Source organism: Symphalangus syndactylus, chromosome 14 (assembly GCF_028878055.3).
Source record: "Symphalangus syndactylus isolate Jambi chromosome 14, NHGRI_mSymSyn1-v2.1_pri, whole genome shotgun sequence".
NCBI lineage: Eukaryota > Metazoa > Chordata > Mammalia > Primates > Hylobatidae > Symphalangus > Symphalangus syndactylus.
The window spans coordinates 25500197-25524447 of record NC_072436.2 but is presented as its reverse complement, the minus strand read 5'-3'; the positions used below and the strand labels follow the sequence as shown (position 1 = coordinate 25524447).

General features: G+C 43.5%; 2 protein-coding genes across 14 annotated transcripts in view; one reads left to right on the top strand and one right to left on the bottom strand.

The window, feature by feature from the left end:
* The window catches only part of SLC4A5 (solute carrier family 4 member 5), a 127550-nt gene extending 123456 nt beyond the window's left edge, over nucleotides 1-4094 (top strand). For 8 of the 13 annotated variants that reach the window (XM_063617491.1, XM_063617495.1, XM_063617489.1 and 5 more), the window contains one exon: nucleotides 1543-4094. In XM_063617491.1, the coding sequence (XP_063473561.1) occupies nucleotides 1543-1708 (166 nt within the window). In that variant the 3' untranslated portion in view covers nucleotides 1709-4094. The remainder of the gene's footprint in view (nucleotides 1-1542) is intronic. The other 5 variants (XM_055241011.2, XM_055241008.2, XM_055241010.2 and 2 more) reach the window with 2 other exon arrangements.
* A 930-nt stretch (nucleotides 4095-5024) lies between these two features.
* MTHFD2 (methylenetetrahydrofolate dehydrogenase (NADP+ dependent) 2, methenyltetrahydrofolate cyclohydrolase) lies at nucleotides 5025-22572 on the bottom strand. Its single transcript, XM_055241013.2, has 8 exons — nucleotides 21829-22572; nucleotides 14731-14915; nucleotides 12809-12931; nucleotides 11916-12068; nucleotides 10572-10679; nucleotides 9334-9426; nucleotides 8465-8590; nucleotides 5025-6240 (listed from the first exon to the last, which is right to left on the bottom strand). Exons 1-8 carry the CDS (start codon nucleotides 22278-22280, stop codon nucleotides 6077-6079), a joined length of 1404 nt encoding a protein of 467 aa, XP_055096988.2. The 5' UTR covers nucleotides 22281-22572; the 3' UTR covers nucleotides 5025-6076.
* Nucleotides 22573-24251: the final 1679 nt, after the last annotated feature.

The following is a 24251-nucleotide window of genomic DNA, read 5'->3' as shown; positions in this document are numbered from 1 at the left end:
GAGGAAAGCCAACATCAGAGATCAACATCAAAGCTAACATCAGAGATCAACTGGAGATGGGAACTGTTAAGAATAGGTTCAAGGCCAGTTGCCAGGAGCCCCCATGCCAACAATGTGATTCTGTTCTTCATGAGAAGCCACCCGTGAAAAAGGTGAGACTCCCTGATGATGACATAGTGGGCGCAAACACAGAAAAGAGGAATTTAGAGGCAAGAAAGTCTTTACTTCATTGTTACTTGGGAAGATGCCAGGGGCAGTCCCACTCCTACCTTGTGCCCTAGAATGGACAGGGATCAAACTAGTTACAGCACAGGCTATCCCAAGCCTAGAAGATCAATCTCCAGGCACAGAGGGCACTCATCCAAGAGATTTTTGGGGAAACAGGGCAGGGGATCTTCTGAATTATAAGGCAAAGCTGCTATCCCAATGCCAGGGTGAAACGACACACTTTTCCCTAGTTCAACCCTCCCTAAGCAGCAGTCCCAAGGATGCTCTAGCCCAAAGTGTCACCTGTCCCAGTTAATCTCCACCTTCCTTCTCATCCCACCTCCCCAGTCAGGCTCCTATATATGTGATGCCATTGATCTTTATACATTAGTATACACTGGTATTAGGAGAAAATCAGTCTGTCTTATTTTCATTTATAAAATAATCTACATGAAATTGACTAACTGCTCCCAATTTCAGGCAGTAGAGAGAAAATTTGGACCAGGTTAGGGGTTTCCAAAACACTGTTAAATTACACAAGGCCCTAAGACAGGGTCAGAAATGAAGAAACTTTGGTAACTGGAGATGGCATCTCTCAACCTCATTGGTGTTTTACTGAATTTATGAAAACAGATGGAGGCAAAGACCACTAAATAGCAAGATTCTGTTTCAGTGAAAGGCTCTGCAACATGATCTGGTTTAACAAAGACTAAGCATCAATGATCTACCAGGTGCGATGCTTAATCCCTGGGGATGTGGAAAGAAAGGCAACAAAGACAGAGCACCCTGTGCAAGAATATCGGGAGCACACAGGGAGGGACTAGCCTCGTTTTGAGAATCTAGGAAAGAGAAACTGGAATCTGCCAGACATAGAGCGGAGCAGAGAAAAGAAAAGGCATTTCAGGCAGTGGACACAGGCCCGAAGTGCCATTTGAAAACACACACACACACACACCCCCAAAGAGCAAAGAACACTGCAATGGATGGGGCAAACTAAGCAGGCAGGACTACAAACACAGAAGACTGTGTTTGTGAGAAGACAGACACTCCTGTCTTCTCACACTAAGGAGCTTAGATTCTTTGAACCCAATGAGGAATCACAAATTTGTGATTTCAAAAGTTCACCTTGGCAGCAATGTGAAGATAGGTGTACAGGGCGAGACCAGGTGCAACGACAATGGCTGAAGGCCAAGCCAATAGGAAACTGCTCATTCTGGCATGTGCTGAGAGTTCAGAAGTGAAGATGATGGAAGTATTTGCATTAGAGCCCTGCTCTAGGGGTTGGGTTCAAAACACCAAGAACTACATAATCCTTCTTTCCTACTTCTCGTTCAGCATCACCTTGCACTTCAAAATCTCCTGTCCAGCTTCACCTGCTTTCAACTACTCACGGAACCCAGTGTTCATGGTGCCACAGGTGAAGATAGAGATGGAGTCAGACTATGACTTCACAGACATGGATAAATACCGAAGAGAAACTGACAGCGAGACCACCCTCTAGGATGAAGCAGCTTCTCCCAGATAGGAGATGGAGAGCCTTGCTTAGTCTTCACTGGGAGGGTCTTAACTTCTCTGTGCCTGTTTCCTTCTTTATCAAACAGAGGGAGTCCGTCTGCCTATAGAAAACTGGAGATCTATTGATGAAAAGTACTGCTTAGATGCAAAGCTCTCCCCTTCCCTTTGTAGTACTTAAAACACCTAAAGCTAAATACTATATTTTATTTTAAAATGCAGTTCAGCATAGAAATTCTAACATTTCTTTGGAAATAAAAAAAATGCTTGTTTCCCCAAACCATAGCTAAGATAAAGGGGCAATAGTCAATTCATATTTAAAACAAATATCAATTTAAAATTGTTTAAAGGTTAGATTTAAATATAGATGTTCTCGAACAAACTCGTAATATACTTTTATGTCACTAGACCATCTTTGGAATATTTGGCAATTCTGCATATTAAGAAATGCTGAAAAGGTCCTATCTTTTCTCCCTGTCACATCCAATTTCCTAAGGGTTATATGAAAAGTTTGAACCAGCTGGACACAGTGGCGCACGCCTGTAATCCTAGCACTTTGGGAGGCCGAGGCAGGTGAATTGCCTGAGCTCAGGAGTTCGAGACCAGCCTAGGCAACACGGTGAAACCCCGTCTCTACTAAAATACAAAAAATCAGCCGGGTGTGGTGGCATGCACCTGTAATCCCAGCTATTCGGGAGGCTGAAGCAGGAGAATCCCTTGAACCTGGGAGGCAGAAGTTGCAGTGAGCCGAGATGGCACCACTGCACTCCAGCCTGGGCAACAGAGTGAGATTCCATCCCCCAACAAAAAAAAAGTTTGAACCATCTGCATTATGGGCCTTGCTCCAGAAGTGTGACTGGGGCTTTCCCAGATTGAAAAGCCAGTTCCAAAACTCTGTTAATGAAAGAACCAATGCATCTGAGTGGATAAATGTTTCTAAAATAAAATAGTTCTTGTTAAAGTGAAATTTGAAACCACACGTTAAATCAAAATGATCCTTTAAATTAGTATCACTGGTTTTTCATACCTGGAATCACATTTCATTATACATTTGGGTGGGTCCTCCCTGCAAATTTTCAATGTTTATTCCCAAACTCCCATTCATGTGAACAATACAGGTTAGACAGAGGTAATGTCACATTTTACATTACAACTTTGCAATATTAATCAACCTAGTACTTTAAAGGAATGACTGAAAACTATTTGGGAAGATAAAAACCAGTTTCAATGAAGCAAACCTATTCCTCATGAAACTTAAGATCAGTCATTTTACCTTCAATCCACATTTAATGAACACCAACCATGTTGATTTAATGCCTACTATGACCCTGACAGCCACAGTGCATCTGACACTTACTTTCTCCAAAACAACTATGATTTGAACCTTGAGTAAATCCCTTGAACCTTGAGGTTAGAGTTACTATATTTGCTCAAGATGACAAATGCAGGTGCTTTCTTTTTTAAAGAAAAATGACACTAGATCATTAACACCTTGAGTATAGGACAGGTAACTGCCTCTGTAATTCCCAGAGTCTAGTGTAGTGCCTGGTCCATAGAAAGCTCTCAATAAGTGTTTGATTACATTTAATCATCTCAGAGCTCCCTTCCAAGGGATACTGCCAAGAGGTAAAGCTCTAAACCTCTACTCTTACTGAGAGCAGAATTTCTTAGCTAATCCAGAACCATCTCCTATGCTTAAGTATAAATTCTTGCCAGACACAGTGGCTCACACCTGTAATCCCGCTACTTGGGAGGCGGCAGAGCTGGGGGGATCAGTAGAAGTCAGGAGGTCAAGACCAGCCTGGGCAACATAGTGAGACCCATCTCTAAACAAATGTTTAAAAATTAGCCAGGCATGCTGGCACACACCTGTAGTCCCAGCCATTTCGGAGGCTGACCCAGGAGGATCGTTTAAGCCCAGGAGTTCAAGGCTGCAGTGAGCTATGATCATGCCACTGCACTCCAGCCAGGGAGACAGCTGGAACCCATGTCTTATAAACAATAATAATTTTTTAAAAAAGTATTTATCATCCGCACCAATCCTAGGGAAGCTAACAATCCACCCTTAACACATTTCAGTTTTAAAACCTGGCTGATCTGGAATAGAACTCTGTCCAAATTGAATTGTAGAAATGCTATGGATTCAAGAGTAAACCTGCTTGATTAATCAAACAAGCTGGAAAACTACTGTTAATTTCTTTGTTGTAAATTGATCACTGTAATTTTACCTTACATGTCATTTATATTTTGTATATACATGAACATTTTAATTTCCATAGCTTTTAACAGGTTGACATAATACTTCACCATGCAGTAAGTCAGTCATTTTTTCCACTTGTAACTGTAATTCAATAAAATTTAATCCTGTCTGGTCATCTTGCTCCATGTTTAATAATCTAGGTAAGCAGGCATGGCTTATAGACATAAGCTATAAGTCACTTACAAAAACATCTCCAGCAAACTATCTAAACTTCTTTAAACTCCAGAGAACTATCCAAAGAATAACGCCAGCTGGCAGAAGAACAAGGACGGAGGAAAGCCAACTCAACTGTTCTTTCTCTTTCTGCCTCAAGCTGCCTAGAGGAGGAGCTACTTCTGCTCGCATGAAAGCCAAAAGTCGAAACAGACAAACCTATCCCTGCCTCAAGTATTTTACAGATTAAGCTCCTAGCTTGGCACAACCTGTTGCGATATAAGACTATAGGACAGGCCGGGTGCGGTGGCTCACGCCTGTAATCCTAGCATTTTGGGAGGCCGAGGCAGGTGGATCACTTGAGGTCAGGAGTTTGAGACCAGCCTGGCCAACGTGATGAAACCCCATCTCTACTAAAAACACAAAAATTAGCCAGGCATGGTGGCATGCACCTGTAATCCCAGCTACTCAGGAGGCTGACGCACAAGAATTGTTTGAACCCGAGAGGCAGAGGTTGCAGTGACCCGAGATCATGCCACTGCACTCCAGCCTGGGCAACAGAGTGAGACACAGTCTCAAAACAAACAAACAAAAAGACTGGAGGACGAGGCTGGTTTCTCCAAAGCTCTTTAAACCTGTTTGGGCGTGGGTGGCCCAGGCTTGTAATCCCAGCCCTCTGGGAGGCTGAGGTAAGAGGATTGATTGCTTGAGGCCAGGAGTTCAATACCAGCCCAGGCAACATAGCAAGACCCTATCTCTACAAAAAAAAGAAAAAAGAATTATCTATTTAAGGCTATAGAAGTAAGTGTTACTGAATATATGAATATCTACACTGATTAAATGAGAAAAAAACTCTGGTTAGGTCACAACTAGGAGTCATAGGAAGACAGAATTTCAGAAATTCATACCACACCAGACAGATGTGTTTTATTAAAAAAGAAAGAAAACCCTTTAATCAGAAAGTCTGATTAAATTCAATATTAACTCAAACTCTTAAAAAATTTCTGGAAAAGTCAACAGGGTACATACATCACAGAAAAGCAGGCAGCTGCTGACAGTTCTTTGGTGGAAAAGTAAGTTGCATACTTACCCAAGCTGCCCAAATGATTATCAAGCCAAGTTTGTTTTTCAAAAATAGGTTTTAAGATACACCAAAGAAACTATACAATACAAAAATTTAGCAGTGAAGTTAAAGTATATAGCAAAAGCCAAATATGACAACACACATGTATAATGTAGAGAAGAATCCTTTCAATCCTAGAAAATTAAAATGGGGAGAACTTACTGAAGGGTAACATACATAAAATGAGTACTAATAGCAAGGAATAATCCTAAACATTTTCCCAATAACTGACTAAGCCTCAAAAAGACAGCTTAGGAAAATGATTAACACGTAGTTTTTTTTCCTAGCCAATTCAGTTCTACTTAGATAAATCTGGTTACCAATCAATACATATATAAATTAATTTTTTTTCTGCTCAATTACTACCATTTTTTCTTTTTCACCTTTTCCCTAATTTTCTCTAGCAACACTTTTCCTTTGGTTTGATCAGTTGAACTCAAAAGGTTTGGTACCTAAAATGAGTATCAACTGTTATTGCAATAGCACTTGGGAAATGCAATCCTAGAAAAGGCGAATGTGTAACTGAGGTGCTTGACAAAGTGAAGCATCCATCCTCCATATGGTAATGTCTCCCATATTAATCACTAGGTTAATGGCTGCTCCTGGCTAGATCACAGGACCCTGCATGATACTGGAATGCTCCCTGGTGAGGAACTGCAGAGGTATGTGCAGAAACACCCACCCATTTAAGCTTTCAATAAATACAAGGCATCATTTTAAACCATTTCAGTAGAATAAATTTAAAATATTGCATTTCTATTGGCCTGCTTTGCTTCTTGAGCTGGCCTGGAGTGCTATTTGTAACATAGAAGACACAATAGTTAATTAGTGGCTACCCCAAGCTCTTTAGACTTCAGCACTTCTCGCTCTTCAAGCCTCAGCACCTTTTTGGCAGCAATAATGGTATTCTTCATTAGCATTGCCACTGTCATGGGGCCAACACCTCCAGGAACTGGAGTGATATACCCGGCTTTTTGTCTGACTCCTACATAGAAACAAGACAGGCAGGCTGCTTTAGTTATGGCAAAGGACATGTGTGTACTTTAATATATTATTAAACAAGCATGCAAGGAAAAAGTAACATACATAAGCATAAAACTCAAAAATCACATCTACATCATTCAAGGTTTTGTGAACACACTAGTAAAATAACATGCACATACAGAGTTGTTCAAGGAATATTTATACATCTAAGTAACCTATAAAGAAATCTATTAAAGAAACATCTAGTAGGTTAACTGTGTGGGAGTTGCAAGTATAATAATAATAAGCATTACCTCAATACTTGCCTACAGCATTTTCCTAATTTAAGTATAATTTGTCCAAAGCAGAAAGCACAGTAATTTTTTAAAAGTGAGAAGTTAAAAAAAAAAATTAACCTAATGTTAAAGTGAAAATCCTTACATACCTAGGCATGGGTTTGACTGTCCTTACATACCTAGGCATGGGTTTGACTGCTTTAATAAAAACAGAAAGCTAGGAATAGGATTATCAGCATAGGCCGGGTGCAGTGGTTCATGCCAGTAATCCCAGCACTCTGGGGGGCTGAGGCAGGATGTGAGGTGGGGGAGATTGTTTGAGGCCAGGAGTTTGAAACCAGCCTGGGCAACATGGTGAAACCCCATCTCTACCAAAAATACAAAAATTACCCTAGCAAGGTGACATGTGCCTATAGTCCCAGCTACTCAGGAGGCTGAGGCAGGAGAATTGCTCGAGCCCAGGAGGCAGAGGTTGCAGTAAGCTGAGATCGTGCCACTGTACTCCAGCCTGGGCAACAGAGAAGGACCCTGTCTCAAAAAAAAAAAAAAAAAAGAAAAGAAAAGAAAAAAAAAGGATTATCAGCATAAAACTCAGATAAAAGAACTGAAAGGAGAGGCCAGGTGCAGTGGCTCACACCTGTAATCCTAGCACTGTTAAAGGCTGAGGCAGGTGGATCACTTGAGGCCAGGAGTTCAAGACCAACCTGGCCAACAGAGCCAAACTCATCTCTACTGAAAATACAAAAAATTAGCTGGCATGGTGGTTCATGTCTATAATCCCAGCTACTTGGGTGGCTAAGGCAGAAGAATCACTTGAAACTGGGAGGTGGAGGTTGCAGTGAGCACAGATCACACCATTGCCTGGGCAACAGAGTGAGACTCTGCCTCTTAAAAAAAAAAAAAAAAAAAAACAGAACTGAAAGGAGAAATCTACTAGTATATTCTAGTATTTCAGGGGTATGGTTTTTTCCTGGACCATTTTAACTTTCTAGGCCTGTGATCTCTCAGTGTGAAAACGAGAAATCTCTAACACTTTTTGGGAAACTCCATGGTTTAGAAAAATCACTTCATCAAATTTTCAAACTTGTTAAAAGTCAAGAAATTGCTTGAATTATGAAATAAGTCTAAGGAAAAAAAACAATTCCCTGAAAAGTTTATAACTGCTCTCCATCACTATGATAAAACACCTAAAATAATTCTAGAAAAGCTATAATTTTAAAAAGGTTTCTCTAATTCTTATGAAAAGCCTACTAAGGCCAGGTGCAGTGGCTCATACCTATAATCTCAGCACTTTGGGAGGCCGAGGCGGGTGGATCACTTGAGGCCAGGAGTTCCAGACCAGCCTGGCCAACATGGTGAAACCCCATCTCTACTAAAAACACAAAAAATTAGTTGGGCGTGGTGGCGCATGCCTGTAGTCCTGGCTACTGGGGAGGCTTGAAGCACAAGAATCACTTGAAGCTGTGAGGTGGAGGCTGCAGTGAGCCAAGATGGTGCCACTGCACTCCAGCCTGGGTGACAGAACGAGACTGTCTCAAAAAAAAAAAAAAAAGAAGAAAGGGAGAGAGAGAGAAAGGAAGGAAGGAAGAGGGGGGAGAGGAGGGGAGGGGAGGGGAGGAAGGGAGAGAGATGGAAGGAGGGAAGGAAGCAAAGAAAGAAGGGAATAAGAGAGGGAGGGAAAAGCATACTGACTGGGCGCAGTGGCTCACACCTATAATCCCAACCCTCTGGGAGTCCCAGCTACTCGGGAGGCTGAGGCAGAAGAATCACTTGAACCCGGGAGGCAGAGGTTGCAGTGAGCCGAGAGCATGCCACTGCACTCCAGCCTGGGCAACAGAGTGAGACTCCCATCTCAAAAAAAAAAAAAAAAAAGTAAATAATCTATCCTAAATGTCCATGAAAGGTAGTATTTATTGATTTCATTTTTAAAAATAAAATTTTACCATTTACCTTCAAAATCCACATCTCCAACCAACTTGGGTTTGGCAGTTACAGGATTGTGAACTCTATTTATTCCCACATCAATGACTGCTGCTCCTTCCTTAATCATATCTGCTGTGATCAGATTTGGAATACCTGGAAATGGAGAAAGATCAACTTAGTACTGAAAACAGTCTACCTGTCAGATTCTTGTCTAATTTCAATTTCAAGAGACCCTGAAGAACTAATCAACATGTTTTATTTTATTTTATTTTTTTTTTTTGAGACAGAGTCTCGCTGTCGCCCAGGCTGGAGTGCAGTGGTGCAATCTCGGCTCACTGCAAGCTCCGCCTCCCGGGTTCACGCCATTCTCCTGCCTCAGCCTCTCCAAGTAGCTGGGACTACAGGCGCCCGCCACCACGCCCGGCTAATTTTTTTGTATTTTTAGTAGAGATGGGGTTTCACCGTGGTCTCGATCTCCTGACCTCGTGATCCGCCCGCCTCGGCCTCCCAAAGTGCTGGGATTACAAGCATGGGCCACCGCGCCCAGCAACATGTTTTATTAAAACCTGTTAAAAATATTAACTAAGGAACCATTTACTTTTATTATTTATTTATTTTGGCTCCTGACAGGAAACAAAAGGAACCATTTAAACTTTATACAGTAAATATTAATATAAATATTTTGAAGCTTTAGGAATAACATTCACCCATCCAGACTATAATGGACTGCCAGAAACCGGTACTCCAATCACAACTCTATCCTCATCTTTGTAGGCAGCTCAAAGAATCATTACAAGGGCAATGATGAATGGCAGCTAGGCAGGCGAATTCTAAGATGAGGGGTACAACCTCCTCTTCTGAGGTGGTCCTTCCCTCCATCCCCCTTGTGTTCTTACCTGCAGCAGATATTACAATATCTGCAAGAATTGTATGTTTCTTCAACTGCTCTTTGGGAGTATATCGATGAGATATTGTAACAGTGGCATCACCTAGAAAGAAAAAAATAGATGTCTTGATTTCTGACACAAAGCTGGGATTGGATTAGGTCTCAACTAGTCAAGTCATTGTAGAAACTCAACATCTCTGAAAAATAATTGACTTACAGCCAGGTGCAGTGGCTCACGCCTGTAATCCCAGCACTTTGGGAGGCCAAGGTGGGCAGATCACCAGGTCAGGAGTTCGAGGCCAACCTGGCCAACACAGTGAAACTCCGTCTCTACTAAAAATACAAAAATTAGCTGGGAGTGGTGGCACATGCCTGTAATCCCAGCTACTTGGGAGGCTGAGGCACGAGAATCACTTGAACCTGGGAGGTGGAGTTTGCACTGAGCCAAGATTGTGCCACTGCACTCCAGCCTGGGCAACAGAGCAAGACTCTGTCTCCAAAAAACAAAAAAAAAAACTGACTTAATGGCTTGTGCCATATTTTCTGGACAGCTAATTGTCATTTACTTTTTTAAAATTAATACCTAATTTCATATAGCTTTAACCCATTGGTCCCAGCTCGACTGTTTTGAGTCATATAATTAAATTTATTCATCCTATTTTTAAAGCCTTTCAAGAATTTTACCTTTTCTAAGCAAAATATCACTAAAATTACTCAAGGTTGTTTTAAGTATGTTGATAGTTGAAAGTATATAGTTTTGCCTTTATTTCTGATATCATCATGTAACGTCATTATTACAATAATTATGTGATAACTGATTGACGAGGCTTTACCTTAGAACCAATTAACAGAACTTGACAGGACACATTACAGTCATATCAATTCAATCCTTTGCAATAGCTTAAGATTTTTTTCCACTAAATGACACAGTATCTTTGAATAAGAATTGCTCCTTGGCTCCAGCTATCAAAGCTATAGCTGAAATTTTCTAATTGCCTACAACCATGCTTATACTCAAAACTTAAATTTATTTCTGAAGCTAGTTACATGATAAATGAATAATAAAGAAACTCAGGTGACACTGGGTGCAGCTTCTCTACAAAGGTTACTCCCTGAATTGTCTGTTAACAAAATTTCGACAAATATAAAGTATAACAGAGTTAATACTTCCAAACATGCACAGGATGGCTTCTGAAAGTTCTTACATGGGGAAAGAAGGACAGTGTTCCCTGAAAGCAATTTCCTTACCTCCGGGACGTTCATGCGCCCCATCTGTGTGTAGTAACATTGCAATGGGCATTCCAACATTTTTTGACCTTCCAGCCACAACCACATTCTTCCCTAGGGTTGGAATGCCTATAAAAATATATGTATTTACATTAAAAGTAGTGCCAGTCCAAAGGAAAACAAAGTCAGATGGCCTAGAACATGAACCCAATTTTGGTAGTGAAGTCACTGAGCTTACTGCCTCATCAGTCAACTGGAGCTGTAACTTGCTACACATAATAAGGGCTAAAAGAAAACAGGAGAAAGCATACTATAGGCTACAAAATGTTACAGGAATGTGCACTGTCACCACTATTAAATCTTAAATTTCCTTCACTGAAGGCTGGAGTGGTGGCTCACACCTGTAATCCTAGCAGGAGGGAGGATTGCTTGAGGCCAGGGAGGCTAGGGTAGAATTGCTTGAGGCCAGGAGTTTGAGACCAGCCTGGGCAGCATGGTGAAACCTCTGACTCTTAAAGAAAAAATTAAAAAGAAAAATAGAGGCCGGGCACAGTGGCTCACACCTGTAATCCCAGCACTTTGGGAGGCCAAGGCAGGTGGATCACAAGGTCAGGAGATCGAGACCATCCTGGCTAACACGGTGAAACCCCATCTGTACTAAAAATACAAAAAAAAAAAAAGTTAGCCGGGCATGGTGGTGGGCGCCTGTAGTCCCAGCTACTCAGGAGGCTGAGGCAGGAGAATGGCGTGAACTCAGGAGGTGGAGCTTGCAGTGAGCCGAGATCACGCCACTGCACTCCAGCCTGGGCAACAGAGCAAGACTCCGTCTCAAAAAAAAAAAAAAGAAAAAAAAGAAAAAGAAAAATAGAAAATTTCCTTCACTGAGACTTCTGGATTAAAAAGCAAAAACTGTCATAGGCAACTGTTAAGGGCAGGCACGATGGCTCATGCCTATAATCCCAGCACTTTGGGAGGCTGAGGGGGCGGATCACTTGAGGTTAGTTCGAAACCAGCTTGGCCAATATGGTGAAACCTGTCTCTACTAGAAATAAAAAAATTAGCTGGGCATGGTGGCACGTGCCTGTAATCCCAGCTACTCAGGAGGCTGAGGCATGAGAATCGCTTGAACTCAGGAGTCAGAGGCTGCAGTGAGCCAAGATCGCGCCACTGCACTCCAGCCTGGATGACAGAGCAAGACTCTGTCTCAAAAAAAAAAAAAAACTGTTAAGAGAGGTAAACTTTGGGGAGCAAGACAAGAGGATATGCAGTAGGGTTTCCACTCTTTGGGACTGTATGAGTTTTTACCACTTGCAGGTACTACTTTTATAATATTAACACAGACATGCAATTCTGGGATATACCTACCAGTTCGCTTAATTATTTCCCACACACCCCATGGGGTAGCTGGTAACATGGAATACTGATCCAAACACATTCGTCCTACATTAATTACATGAAAGCCATCAACATCCTTGTCTGGAGAAACAGCATTGCAGATCCTTCTCTCATCAATATGCTCTGAAAAAGAAGTCGGCACAGTTGCCTTAAATCACCACCGCATAGTCAGCACTGCCTGCCTCTAGCTTATCTGCTTCGCAAGGAAATCTATCCTTCTACAGCTTGCCTCTGAGATGTACTTCATCTGCATGGAAGGAACTCGCATAAGCAAAGCCAAACACCAATAGCAAAGCCAATATCGTCTATCACAGCTGCTTCGCTCCACTGTCCTTTGTATCAAGACCACAATACTAAATCAAGGGGTAATTGGTATTCTGAGTTGGTCTGTCCTATTTCTAATAAAATATTCACTCTTTTGAGTTTACTTTGCCTTTAAGCCAAATCCACATGAAGAGCCAGGTGTATAAAGTAACAAGGCCTTTTTACCCCTCAGAAATCATTTTAGGTAGGGCATGGTAGTTCACGCCTGTAATCCCAGCACTTTGGGAAGCACGGAGTCCAAGACCAGCCCAGGCAACACAGACAGACTTCCATTTCTAGGAAAAATATAAAAATTAGCTGGGCATGGTGGACATGCCTATAGTCCTAGCTATTTGGGAGGCTGAGGCAGGAGGATCCCTTGAACCCAGGAGCTTGAGCATGCAATAAGCTGATTGTACCATTGCACTCCAGCCTGGGTGACAGAGTGAGACAAGGAAAGGAGAGGGAGGAGGAGGGGGATGGGGAGGGAGAGAGAGAGGGAGGGAGAGGGAAAGGAGCAGAAGCAGCCGCAATCATGTTAAATGGAGTCCAAAACTCACCTGGAAGAGGCAGCTGAACAAGGAGGCCATCTACATTATCATCATTATTCAGTTTATTGATTAAATTCAACAATTCTTCCTCTGAAATTGAAGCTGGTTTCACAATTGTCTCACTGTTGATTCCTATTATAAGAAATTTTGAGGTTAAAAAATTTTTTGAGGCATTTAATGAGCACTGCTATGTTGCCTACCATACTTGGCTACCAAACGGGTTTTGTATCATCACACCCATCCCTAAGAGTTGAAGTAGCTCAAGGAACCTAAAAAAGTAACTTCACAAATATATACACTAGAGAATACTAGCTTAACACATCCTGTATACCTCATTCTATGCAATCTTCATTAACCTTATTTTACAGACAGACTGAGGCTCAGAGAGGTTTAAAAATAAGTGAGCTAGGCCAGGCACAGTAGCTCACGCCTGTAATCCCAGCACTTTGGGAGGCCAAGGCCAGCGGATCACGAGGTCAGGAGATGGAGACCATCCTGGCTAACATGGTGAAACCCCATCTCGCTAAAAGTACAAAAAATTAGCCAGGCATGGTGGCACGGGCCTGTAGTCCCAGCTACTCGGGAGGCTGAGGCAGGAGAATCACTTGAACCTGGGAGGCAGGGGGTTGCAGTGAGCTGAGATCGCACCACTGCATTCCAGCCTGCGCAACAGAGCGAGACTCCGTCTCTAAATAAATAAATAAATAAATAAGCGAGCTAATAATACAGCCAGTCTTTCTGGTTCCAAAATCCATGTTCTTTTTTTCTGCACCACACTACCTCCCAATGTCTTAAAATGCCATGGCTTGGCCAGGCGCAGTGGCTCACGCCTGTAATCCCAGCACTTTGGGAGGCTGAGGCAGGTGGATCACCTGAGGTCGGGAGTTTGACACCAGCCTGACCAACATGGAGAAACCCCATCTCTACTAAAAATACAAAATTAGCCAGGCATGGTGGCACATGCCTGTAATCCCAGCTACTCACTCGGTAGGCTCAGTAGGCAGGAGAATCACTTGAACCCAGGAGGCGGAGGTTGTGGAGAGCCGAGATCACGCCGTTGCACTCCAGCCTGGGCAACAAGAGTGAAACGCCGTCTCAAAAAAAAAAAAAAAAAAAAAAATGCCATGGCTTGCCATTATCTAGAGGTTTCTGAAGGCTTTCAATTAAAAGAGCAGGAGGCCTCAATCCTCAATGATAAAGAACAGCGAAAACCACAGGCTCACAGGCCAGTAACCCCACCCAGCCATACCAGTGGTTTCAAAGGAAAGGCCACCTGCTGCTCAGACCGCAGGCCCACAGATGGGCATGCAGAGGCATATCTGAGCCTGCCCACCCACCTCTTGTCCACAGACACACAGTAATCTGTGGTACCATGAGGCCTAGAACACAAACCCCATCATCCAGACCTGAACTGCTTCTAAACTGCATGTTTGGCTTTAGAGCCAATCGCTGTAAGAACTTGAAAGCTATTTCCCAGAAGTCAGAGTCATTTCCTTCAAATCTATGACTGTGTTCCTGACCTCATCACTGAGGTCTCCTAATACTGCATTGCTCAATCATGCCCCCTAAGCCTCTAAGGCTTTAAGCTGCAAACACTCAAACACCTCCACTGGAGACCCATTATTGCTGAAGGAAAGCAAATGTAAAATGTATTCAGGGTCACCTATCAAATGTAAAGACTAAGAACAGAACGTAGCTTATATTCTTTCCAGAAGCCACAGAGAATACCAACCAGTATCTCCTGTCCTAGTCTATAACCCCTGAAAGATATAGTCTGATTTCCTATGACAAAGTTTTGGGATACAGTTCAATCACATTAGCCTCCTCTGCTTGGGTTTCCTAATTAGAAAAAAGAAATCATGAATTAGAATGGACTTTGCCTCATATAAACCTCAACTGAACAGCAGTCGAGGTCTCAGAAGAACACATACCCACATCTGCAGCTGCCCTGGTTTTGTTGAGGACGTAGGAGTGACTTGCAGGATTCTCGCCAACCAGGATCACGCTCAGGTGTGGCCGTTTGTTGCCTGAGGCCACCCACTCTTCTACCTCCTGCCGCACTTCCTGCTTGATCTGCTGGGCCAGTTTCCTTCCAGAAATGACAACAGCTTCATTTCTGCAGAAGGCAACAGAGTCACAAAACCAAATAACTTGAATTTTTATAAAAACTAAAACTCTGCCAGGTGTAGTGGCTTATGCCTGTAATGCCAGCACTTCGGGAGGCCGGGGCAGGATGGCTTCAGCCCAGGAGTTTGAGACCGGCCTGGGCAATATGGCAAAACCGTGTCTCTGCTAAATAAATAAATAAATGAATGAATATATCCAGCTACATATGGAGGGGGATAAAGTTGATAGAAATCATTATTATCATTAATTTGAAGCTCAGAGAGTTTAAGTGACTGAGAGCTAGTGCTTGGTCAAGCTGAGTCTCACATCAGTCTGGGCTCTTAACTGCTACATAATCCTGCGCCCTGATCATTACTAAGTTTTTTACAGCTTTAATTTGCAATTGTTTGACCCCTCACCATGAGGTTAAATAGTTTTTCTTATCTGCTTATATGCCATTTGTAGTTCGTGTTTTGTCCCTGTTGTTAGCAGCCAGGCATGTATTTCAAATCATTTCCCAGTCAACTGACTTCATTTTTATGGTGGTTTAAATCGATAAATTATATTCTGTAGTTGAATAAACAAACAATATAGGCTGGGCACGATGTCTCACGTTTGTAATCCCAGCACTTTGGGAGGCCAAGGAGGGCAGATCATGAGGTAAGGAGTTCGAGACCAGCTTGGCCAACACAGTGAAACCCTGTCTCTACTAAAAATACAAAAATTAGCTGGGCATGGTGGTGGGCTCCTGTAATCCCAGCTACTCAGGAGGCTGAGGCAGGAGAATCACTTGAAACCAGGAGGCAGAGGTTGTGGTGAGCTGAGATTGTGCCACTGCACTCCAGCCTGGGTGACAGAGCTAGACTCCGTCTCAAAAATAAATAAATAAATAAAACAAACCAACAATATACTGGACAGGTCAAACATCAAAATGACTACCACTCCCCACAGTCCCTTCTGGGGAAGACTTTCCTGGTAAGAATAGAGGCAGGGCAGGGGACTGGAGGAAGCTCCTTCTCACAGTTGGCAATGTGCTCTTCCTAGGGACCCCACCACATCATCCAAAGCTGACAGACCAGGAGTGAGTATCTGATGCCAAGGGCAACAATCTCTAGGCTGGCCAGTGGTCCAGTTGGTGCAAAAGCTTAGCTCAACAGAGCAGTGAGAGTTAACTGAACCAGTAAGAGCTCATCCCTGAGGCAGTTCAAACTGGAACCACAGAACAAAGACAGAAAGAAGAGACAGAATAATAGTCACACCAATGGGAGACAACAGGGCAAGAAATCAGAAAACTGTTGCTGAGGTGGGGATCAAGGAGAAAAATCGGATCTAGAAGAACCTCCAGTTCCCAAAACCATGTTCAGCTGCCTGAAAGGCTGTCTCTTCCCAAAGAGAACTGCTTATGCAGCTCTTCCTGGGTTCCATGAAGCACAAATGTAGAAGATTCCCAGTTTTCCTATTTTCACACACGTCCTTACAATAAAGTGCCCATTACTTAAAGATGAGTATCTGGCCCAGCACGGTGGCTCATGCCTGTAATCCCAGCAATTTAGGAGGCCAAGGAGGGCGGATTGCTTGAGGTCAGGAGTTCCAGACCAGTCTGGTCAACATGGCAAAACCCCCTCTCTGCTAAAAATACAAAAATTAGCCAGGCATGGTGGCGCGCGCCTATAATCCCAGCTACTCAGGAGGCTGAGGCAGGAGAATCGCTTGAACCCAGGAGGCAGAGGTTATAGTAAGCTGATATCACCCCACAGCACTCTAGGCGTTATGTTATGTTGTTATGTTATGTTATGTTATGTTATGTTATGTTATGTTATGTTATGTTAGAGATGGAGTCTTGCTCGACAGAGCAAATAAAATAAAATAAAATAAATGAGCATCTCTTCCTTAAGTAAAATGATCCCATTAAAAAAAGCCTTTCCCTTTAGATCTCTGTCCTTGGTGTCATGAAGATTGCTCTAACCTCAAGACCAATGAAGCAATCTCCTCTTATATTCTAAAACCTAACATCAAGGTACTGAATATCCTGTAGGGTCAGATAAAATTAATTATCAAGATAACTGCTAATTTATTTATTTATTTATTTTGAGACAGAGTCTTGCTCTGTTGCCCAGGCTGGAGCAATCTCAGCTCACTGCAGCCTCCCAGGTTCATGCAATTCTCTAGCTTTTGCCTCCATAGCTGAGAATACAGGCACCCACCACTGCACCCGGCCAGTAACTGCTAATTTAAATGGGATTTTAAAGCTTTCACAATCTTTAGGCCTTCAATAAGTGTTTTTTATTGCATTATGATTAAATACCAACTTTAAACCAAATCTCAACATCTTAGATATAATGCAATAATCTTATATATAAACTTTATCTTAATCTGTACTGCATCTTGTGAAGTATTAAGTCACTATAATCTGGCCGGGCATGGTGGCTCATGCCTGTAATCCTAACATTTTGGGAGGCCAAGGTGGGCAGATCACTTGAGGTCAGGGGCTTGAGACCAGCCTAGCCAACATGGCGAAACCCTGCCTCTACTAAAAATACAAAAATTTGCCAGGCATGGTGGCAGGACCCTGTAATTGTAATCTCAGCTACTCGGGAGCTGAGGTAGGAGAATATCTTGAACCCAGGAGGCATAGGTTGCAGTGAGCCAAGATCACACCACTGCACTCCAGCCTGTGTAACAGAGCAAGACTCCATCTCAAAAAAAGAAAAAAGTTACAATCTTATAGCAAATCAAATACTTTTACCTAGATTTTACATAATACTAGCATGGTACAACATATAATAGCATTTAATTATACCCATGGTATATGAAGAAATTGAAAACATATTAATATTCACAATTCCATTTCAGAATTAGAATCGAAGAGGACTTCATTAAAAGGGTTTTGCAGGCCGGGTGTGGTGGCTCATGTCTGTAATCCCAACACTTCGGGAAGCCAAGGTAGGCAGATCATGAGGTCAGGAGATTGAGACCATCCTGGCTCACATGGTGAAACCCCATCTCTACTAAAAATACAAAAAATTAGCTGGGCATGGTGGCACACACCTGTAGTCCCAGCTACTTGGGAGGCTGAGGCAGGAGAATGGATTGAATCCGGGAGGCAGAGGTTGCAGTGAGCAGAGATTGCTGTGAGCGGAGATCTTGCCACTGCACTCCAGCCTGGGCAACAGAGTGAGACTCCATCTCAAAAAAAAATAGGGGGGTTTTGCTGATACAAATACACCTGGCAACATTCCTCATTCCTGATTTATATTAGTACCTGAATGCCCACCGCAGGCCAAAAATACATTCCTAATCCTGGAACACTACAGAGCGAAAGACTACTTTAAAAGGGCTTAGAACAGTCATTTATATTGAATGAAATAACAAACATATATAACGTGCCAGGCATATATGTTCAATAAAACTAATTTCTTACTCTTTTCTCTTGGTTTTATATACATATATGTATATATATATACACACACACACGTATCCTTAAAATAGATATGCTTACACATACTCATAAGGAGATATATATAAGTATATACACTATATGTATATATACTCAGTGAGAATGACAGCTTGCACCTCGTAAAAAGTTTCTTTTGAAAGCAGCAAACTTAGAGAAAATGGTATTAGCACATTCAGATAAAATCATATACTAAAGTTAAGGACACAGGATTCTGGGAAAAGCCAGTGTTCCAAGGCCCAAACTTTGCTTCCAAAAGCAGGTTCTGGATGTTATGCCAATTTGCTTAAAAAAGAAAAAAAAAAAAAGAAAGAAAGAAAAACAGTCAAAGAGTAACAAGAACCAAAAACAAAGTCACATGCAATGACTATCTTTCATAGTATAACTGTCAGCCCTCCTCTGCTTCCCACAACTCTGCAAAATGTGAAATACAGCCTTGGGAGTGAGTCATTAACTAATTTAGCATCATCTCTTTTGCCAAGAGGGAGATTAACTGCTGCCCCAAAATAAATAGAGAAATGGAGAGTCAGCTAAGTCCCACGGGGAATCCAAAATTGTAACTATATTAGCTAACATTTATCCCAGAATTAAATGCGTCCACAGATGTGTTTAGAAAAAATTCCCAGGGCTGGGCATGGTGGCACAGGCCTTGTAATCCCAGCATTTTGGGAGGCCAAGTTCAAGACTAGCGTGGGCAACATGGTGAGACCCCATCTCTACTAAAAGTTTAAAAAAAAAAAAAAATTAGCCAGGCATGGTGGTATGCTCCTGTGGTCCCAGTTACTCAGGAAGCTGAGGTGGGAGGATCACTTGAGCCCAGGAGGTCAAGGCTGCAGTAAGCCGTGATTGCACCACCGCACTCCAACCTGACCTAGAGAGAGATTCCCCTGCCAAAAAAAAAAAAAGAAAGAAAAATTCCCATTAAGTAATCAACAGAATAGGAAGAAGTCAAGAGGACTGTTCAAATAAAATCCAAAACTGTGGCTCACGCCTGTAATCCCTGCATTTTGGGAGGCCAAGGTGGGTGGATCATTTGAGGTCAGGAGGTCGAGACCAGCCTGGCCAACATGCTGAAACCCTGTCTCTACTAAAAATACAAAAATTAGCAGGGCATGGTGGTGTGCGCCTATAGTCTCAGCTGTTTGGGAGGCTGAGGTAGGAGAACAGCTTGAACCCAGGAGGCAGAGGTTGCAGTGAGCCAAGATTGCACCATTGCACTCCACCCTGGGCAACAAAGTGAGACTCCGTCTCAAAAAATAAAATAAAATAAAATTCAAAACTAAAATCCAAGTGAGTAGAATCTTCACTTTCCTTTTAATTCAACAGCTTACAGTACTGTAATTTTCCATGAGAAATTAGCATCAGGGCATTTTACAATTCATAATCAAGTGATTTAGGGAAGAGTTATCAATTATTAATGGGAAAAGTAATGAGTGAAGGAAGACATAACGGAGAATGGAACAAACATCTATTAAACACTAGGTGTTTTGCTTAGACTTTAACATATATTACTCTGTTACCTTGGGATTATTATAATAACACTGTTATACAGAAGATGAAACTGAGGATAGTAGAAACAAGATTCAAAGGCAAACTTCTGCCTCTAAAGTCCACTGACTTCCTAACCCCACTGTATCCTAGGCTACTATTTCTGCAACCATAGGTTTATGTTCCTGAAACTCTCATACCATCCAACGAAGAAAAAAAAAAAGAATGCAGACTTATATTTTTAAGAAGATACAACTTTTTAAAAATAAGCAGCAGTAAGAAAGCAATATATAGGAACTGTAAATAGCAAATGTGCAGTACAGATAATATGGATTGCTTTCAGAGATGTGGAGGAAGCTTACTTGTTCTTTCGGAAAGGTAGTGAAAAGAGCATTTGTTATTCGACAGTGCAGGCAAACTAGCCCAGTTCTGTAGGTAACGAATCAGAGCATCTTTATAAATCTCTTTCGAACCATGGAAGCCTAGGAAAGGTCTGGTCCACAGTCACACGAGGCCAGCACTCAGGAAGAAGGAGACGGGGAGAAAACACACAGTAATGAAACATGGGGGAGGTCAAGAGTCAGACCAGGGAAAACCCTGAAAGTCCCCTCCCACGTCTTCCTTCAAGAACTCATTGCTCCAACAAGCAGCGCCTTTGAAATATTTCTAACAGCATTTCTGTACTGACTGGAAATTACACGCGTGTTCTGCCCCTTGTCAGGAACATGAGCTCCATTAAGAACAGCTTTTCTCATCTCCGAATTCGCACAGCTTGGCATAGTGTCTGGTACACAGTGAACGTTAGATGAAAAAAAGAAGGGGCTGATGTTGTAAGGTGCAGGGCTCTAACAATGCCAACAACGCCAGCGCTCTAATGACCGACCAAATCACCTTCCCAAGGAAATCCAAAAATGCAAACAGAGCTTTTCCTTTCCTCCTCCCCGGTATATTTTTCCCAATTATGTTATTGTGATAAAATTCACATAACATAAACCTTATCAACTTTTTTTTTTTTTTGAGACAGGGTCTCGCTCTGTCGCCTAGACTAGAGTGCAGTGGTGCAATCACGGCTCACTGCAGCCTCGAACTCCCGGGCTCAAGCGATTCTCGTGCCTCAGCCTCGGCGCGTGTCACCAGGCCCGGCCCATCTTAATCATTTTTAAGTGCAGTTCAGTGGCATTAAATACGTTCATATGTTGTGCAACCATCACCACCATCCATCTCCAGAACTCTTCATCTTGTAAAACTGAAATTCTGCAAGTACCGCTGAAACGTGGGTACTTGTCACTCTCCATTCCCCCTTTCCCTAAGGCCCTGGGAGCCTCCCGGATGTTTGCCACCTCTATGTAAGCAGCCCGGCACTGACCGGCTCAGGTGGGCTGCAGCCAAAGCTAGTGCGCTCAGAGTCCGTTCATGTTCCAGGCGGAGCGGATGCAGCGCGGGCCACTCCCACCAGCGGAGGGAGGAGGGCGGCGCGGAGACCCCGAGCAAGTCAGCTCCGCGATTTCATCAGCTGCAGCAGCGCCCTCCGCCGCTAGGGTCCCCGCAAGGGACAGCTCGCCGAGGGCTGCTCTTTTGGAACCCTCGCCTGCTCTCCCCCAGACGACTCTCAGCATCCCAGCCAGGGGCGGCCGGCGCTGTCGGAAGGCCCCGCGTAAACTGGCGCCTTCGCGCTCCGCACGCCACCCCCGTCCCGCCCGCCGACTGGCCAGGGGCCCCAGCGACGCCCCGAGTCGCAGGAGAGCGGCTCCCTCCGAAAGGCAGGCTTCGGGTACCAGCCCTCCGCGCGGAGGAAGCGCCCCAGTCGAGGGCGGCGGCGGCGCTCGTGCCACGTCGCCCCGCCACACCCCTCAGCGGCCACCACCGCCAGGGCGGAGATGTTCGGGAAGGACTTCCCTCGGTGTCCCTCGGGGCCCGGCGTGCCCCTCGCCCTCCGTTCCCCTCAGCTTTCCGCGCTGACGGAGCTCCGTGACCCTCTTACCGAACTGCCGCGAGGTGGAAGGAGCGAAGGCGAAGGGAGCAGCTGTGCGTGGGCTGCAGCAGCCGGGCAGCCAAAGCCGACATGAGAGAAGTCGCAGCCATAGCCCGCGCCGGTGACCGCGCCGGGAAGGAAGCGCGCGCGCTGGCCACGCGGTTATACTGCGGCCTCGTGGCAGGCCCCGCCTCCCTCCTCCACCCATTGGTCCCTGCCGCACACCACTGGCTGTCTGTTGAGCCAGCTGGAGCCGAAGGGGCCAACCGGTTTTCTTTATTAAACGTAAGCGAAGTCCGAAAGAGCCCTGCTTTTGATTGGAGCAAGAAGAGCCTGGAGCGAGGTCCTGTAAGGCTCTGAAGCCTTGGCAACGTGCCATGATTGGCTGAGGAAGTCAAGCTCCTGCCTGACGCCGCTAGTGTCACCGAAGCCCGGACAAAACAAGAGAAAAGTTCATTCATTCATTCGTTGAACAATTATATGAGCGCCTACTGTGTGCCAAGCACTGTAAAGGGTGGATGAAAAGACAAGCTGATAGAATGCCAACGAATAGAAGTAAAAGGAATGATGGAGTTAGAAAAATCACCATTTTGCAAAATCAGTACATGGTGGCGCGTGACTACAGTGCCAGCTACTGGGGAGGCTGAGGTGGAAGAATCACCTGAGTCCAGGAGGTTGAGGCTGCAGTGAGCTGAAGGCGAGCCATTGCACTCCAGCCTGGGCGACGAGAGTGAGACCATGTCTCAAAACAACAAAAAAGGTAAAATAATAAAAGATATTCAGAGAGAGACGTCAGGGTTGCATGTGCAACCCTGATTCAGAAGCAGCAATAGATGTCAAAACAACTGGGTGAAAGTTGGATGAGGAGCAAGATATTTACATATAGGGTTGCCAGATCTAGCAAATAAAAACACAAGATGCCCAATCAAATTAGAATTTTAGATAAACACTTGGGGAGGTCATATTTATACTTTATTTATGGCTTATCTGGAATTCAGATTCAACTGGGCTTCCTGTATTTTTTCCCGCAAACTTTTTGCAGTCTCAAAGTGTCTCTCCCGCAAAGAAACTTAAGGAGGGCAGGGCGCAGTGGCTCACGCCTGTAATCTCCAGCACTTTGGGAGGCCAAGGCGGACGGATCACCTGAGGCCAGGAGTTCGAGACCAGCCTGGCCAACATGTTGAAACCCCCGTCTCTACTAAAAACACAAAAAATTATCTGAGCATCGTGGCGGACGCTGTAATCCCAGCTACTGGGGACACTGAGGCATGAGAATCGCTTGAATCTGGGAGGCAGAGGTTGCAGTGAGCCGAGATTGCGCCACTGCACTTCGGCCTGGGTGACAAAGAGACTCTGTCTCAAAAAACAAAATAAACAAAAAAAACAGGGGAAACCAATCCTGTCAACACCTTGACCTTTACTTCTAGCCTCCAGGAAGGAAAGGAAAATGGTAAATTTACAGTGAAGTAACGTGACAGTTACTGCCTCAACCACGTGATCAAAGTTAGCACCACCCAGTAAGGGAACACACATATGTGCCTTCTGATAGGATCCATTGAGGAGACACATCACTTCTTAGCTCTTAACAAGTCTGTAAATTTAATAAGGTGATTTTCCTAAACCAATGAGTCTCCTAAAAACGGTTACAGATTCCTCATTTCACATTGAGAAGAAAGATCACAGACCTAGAATGTTAAAACTGTCCAGAAAAAAAAAACAGTTCTAAAGCTTTGGAACACACTAGCAGATCTTAATCTATTCATAAGGAAATATCAGGCAAGCCCAAAGTGAGAGATATTCTAGAAGATAGATTGCTTGTACTCTTGACAGCTCCAAGGCCACGAAAGACAAAGAATGAGAAACTGTTCTCCGTTAAAGGAGCCTAGACATGACAGCTAAATGCTGTTTGATTCTGGATTGGATTCTGGACCCAAAACTTTTTGTCTTTCTTTTTTTCTCTTTCTTTCTTCTTTTTTTCTCTCTTTTGCTATAGATGACATTATAGGACAATTGGCAAAATATGAATAAAGTCTGCAACTAGCTAATAGCATTGTATCAGTGTTAGCTAATCGCATGCGGTAATGTAAGAGAATATATTGCACTTGCTTCTAGAACTGAAGGACCATGTCTGCAACTTACTTTTGAATAGTTCAGAAAAAAAATAATGCTTTGTATGTATGAGTTGGCTAGGGCTGCCATAACAAAATAACACAGACTGAGTCATTTAAACAACAGAAATGGGCCAGCAAGTGGCTCACGCCTGTAATCCCAGCACTTTGGGAGGCTGAGGCGGGCAGATCACCTGAGATCAGGATTTCGAGACCACCCTGGCCAACATGGTGAAACCCTGTCTCTATTAAAAATACAAAAATTAGCCAGGTGTGGTTTCACATGCCTGTAATTCCAGCTACTTGAGAGACTGAGGCAGGACA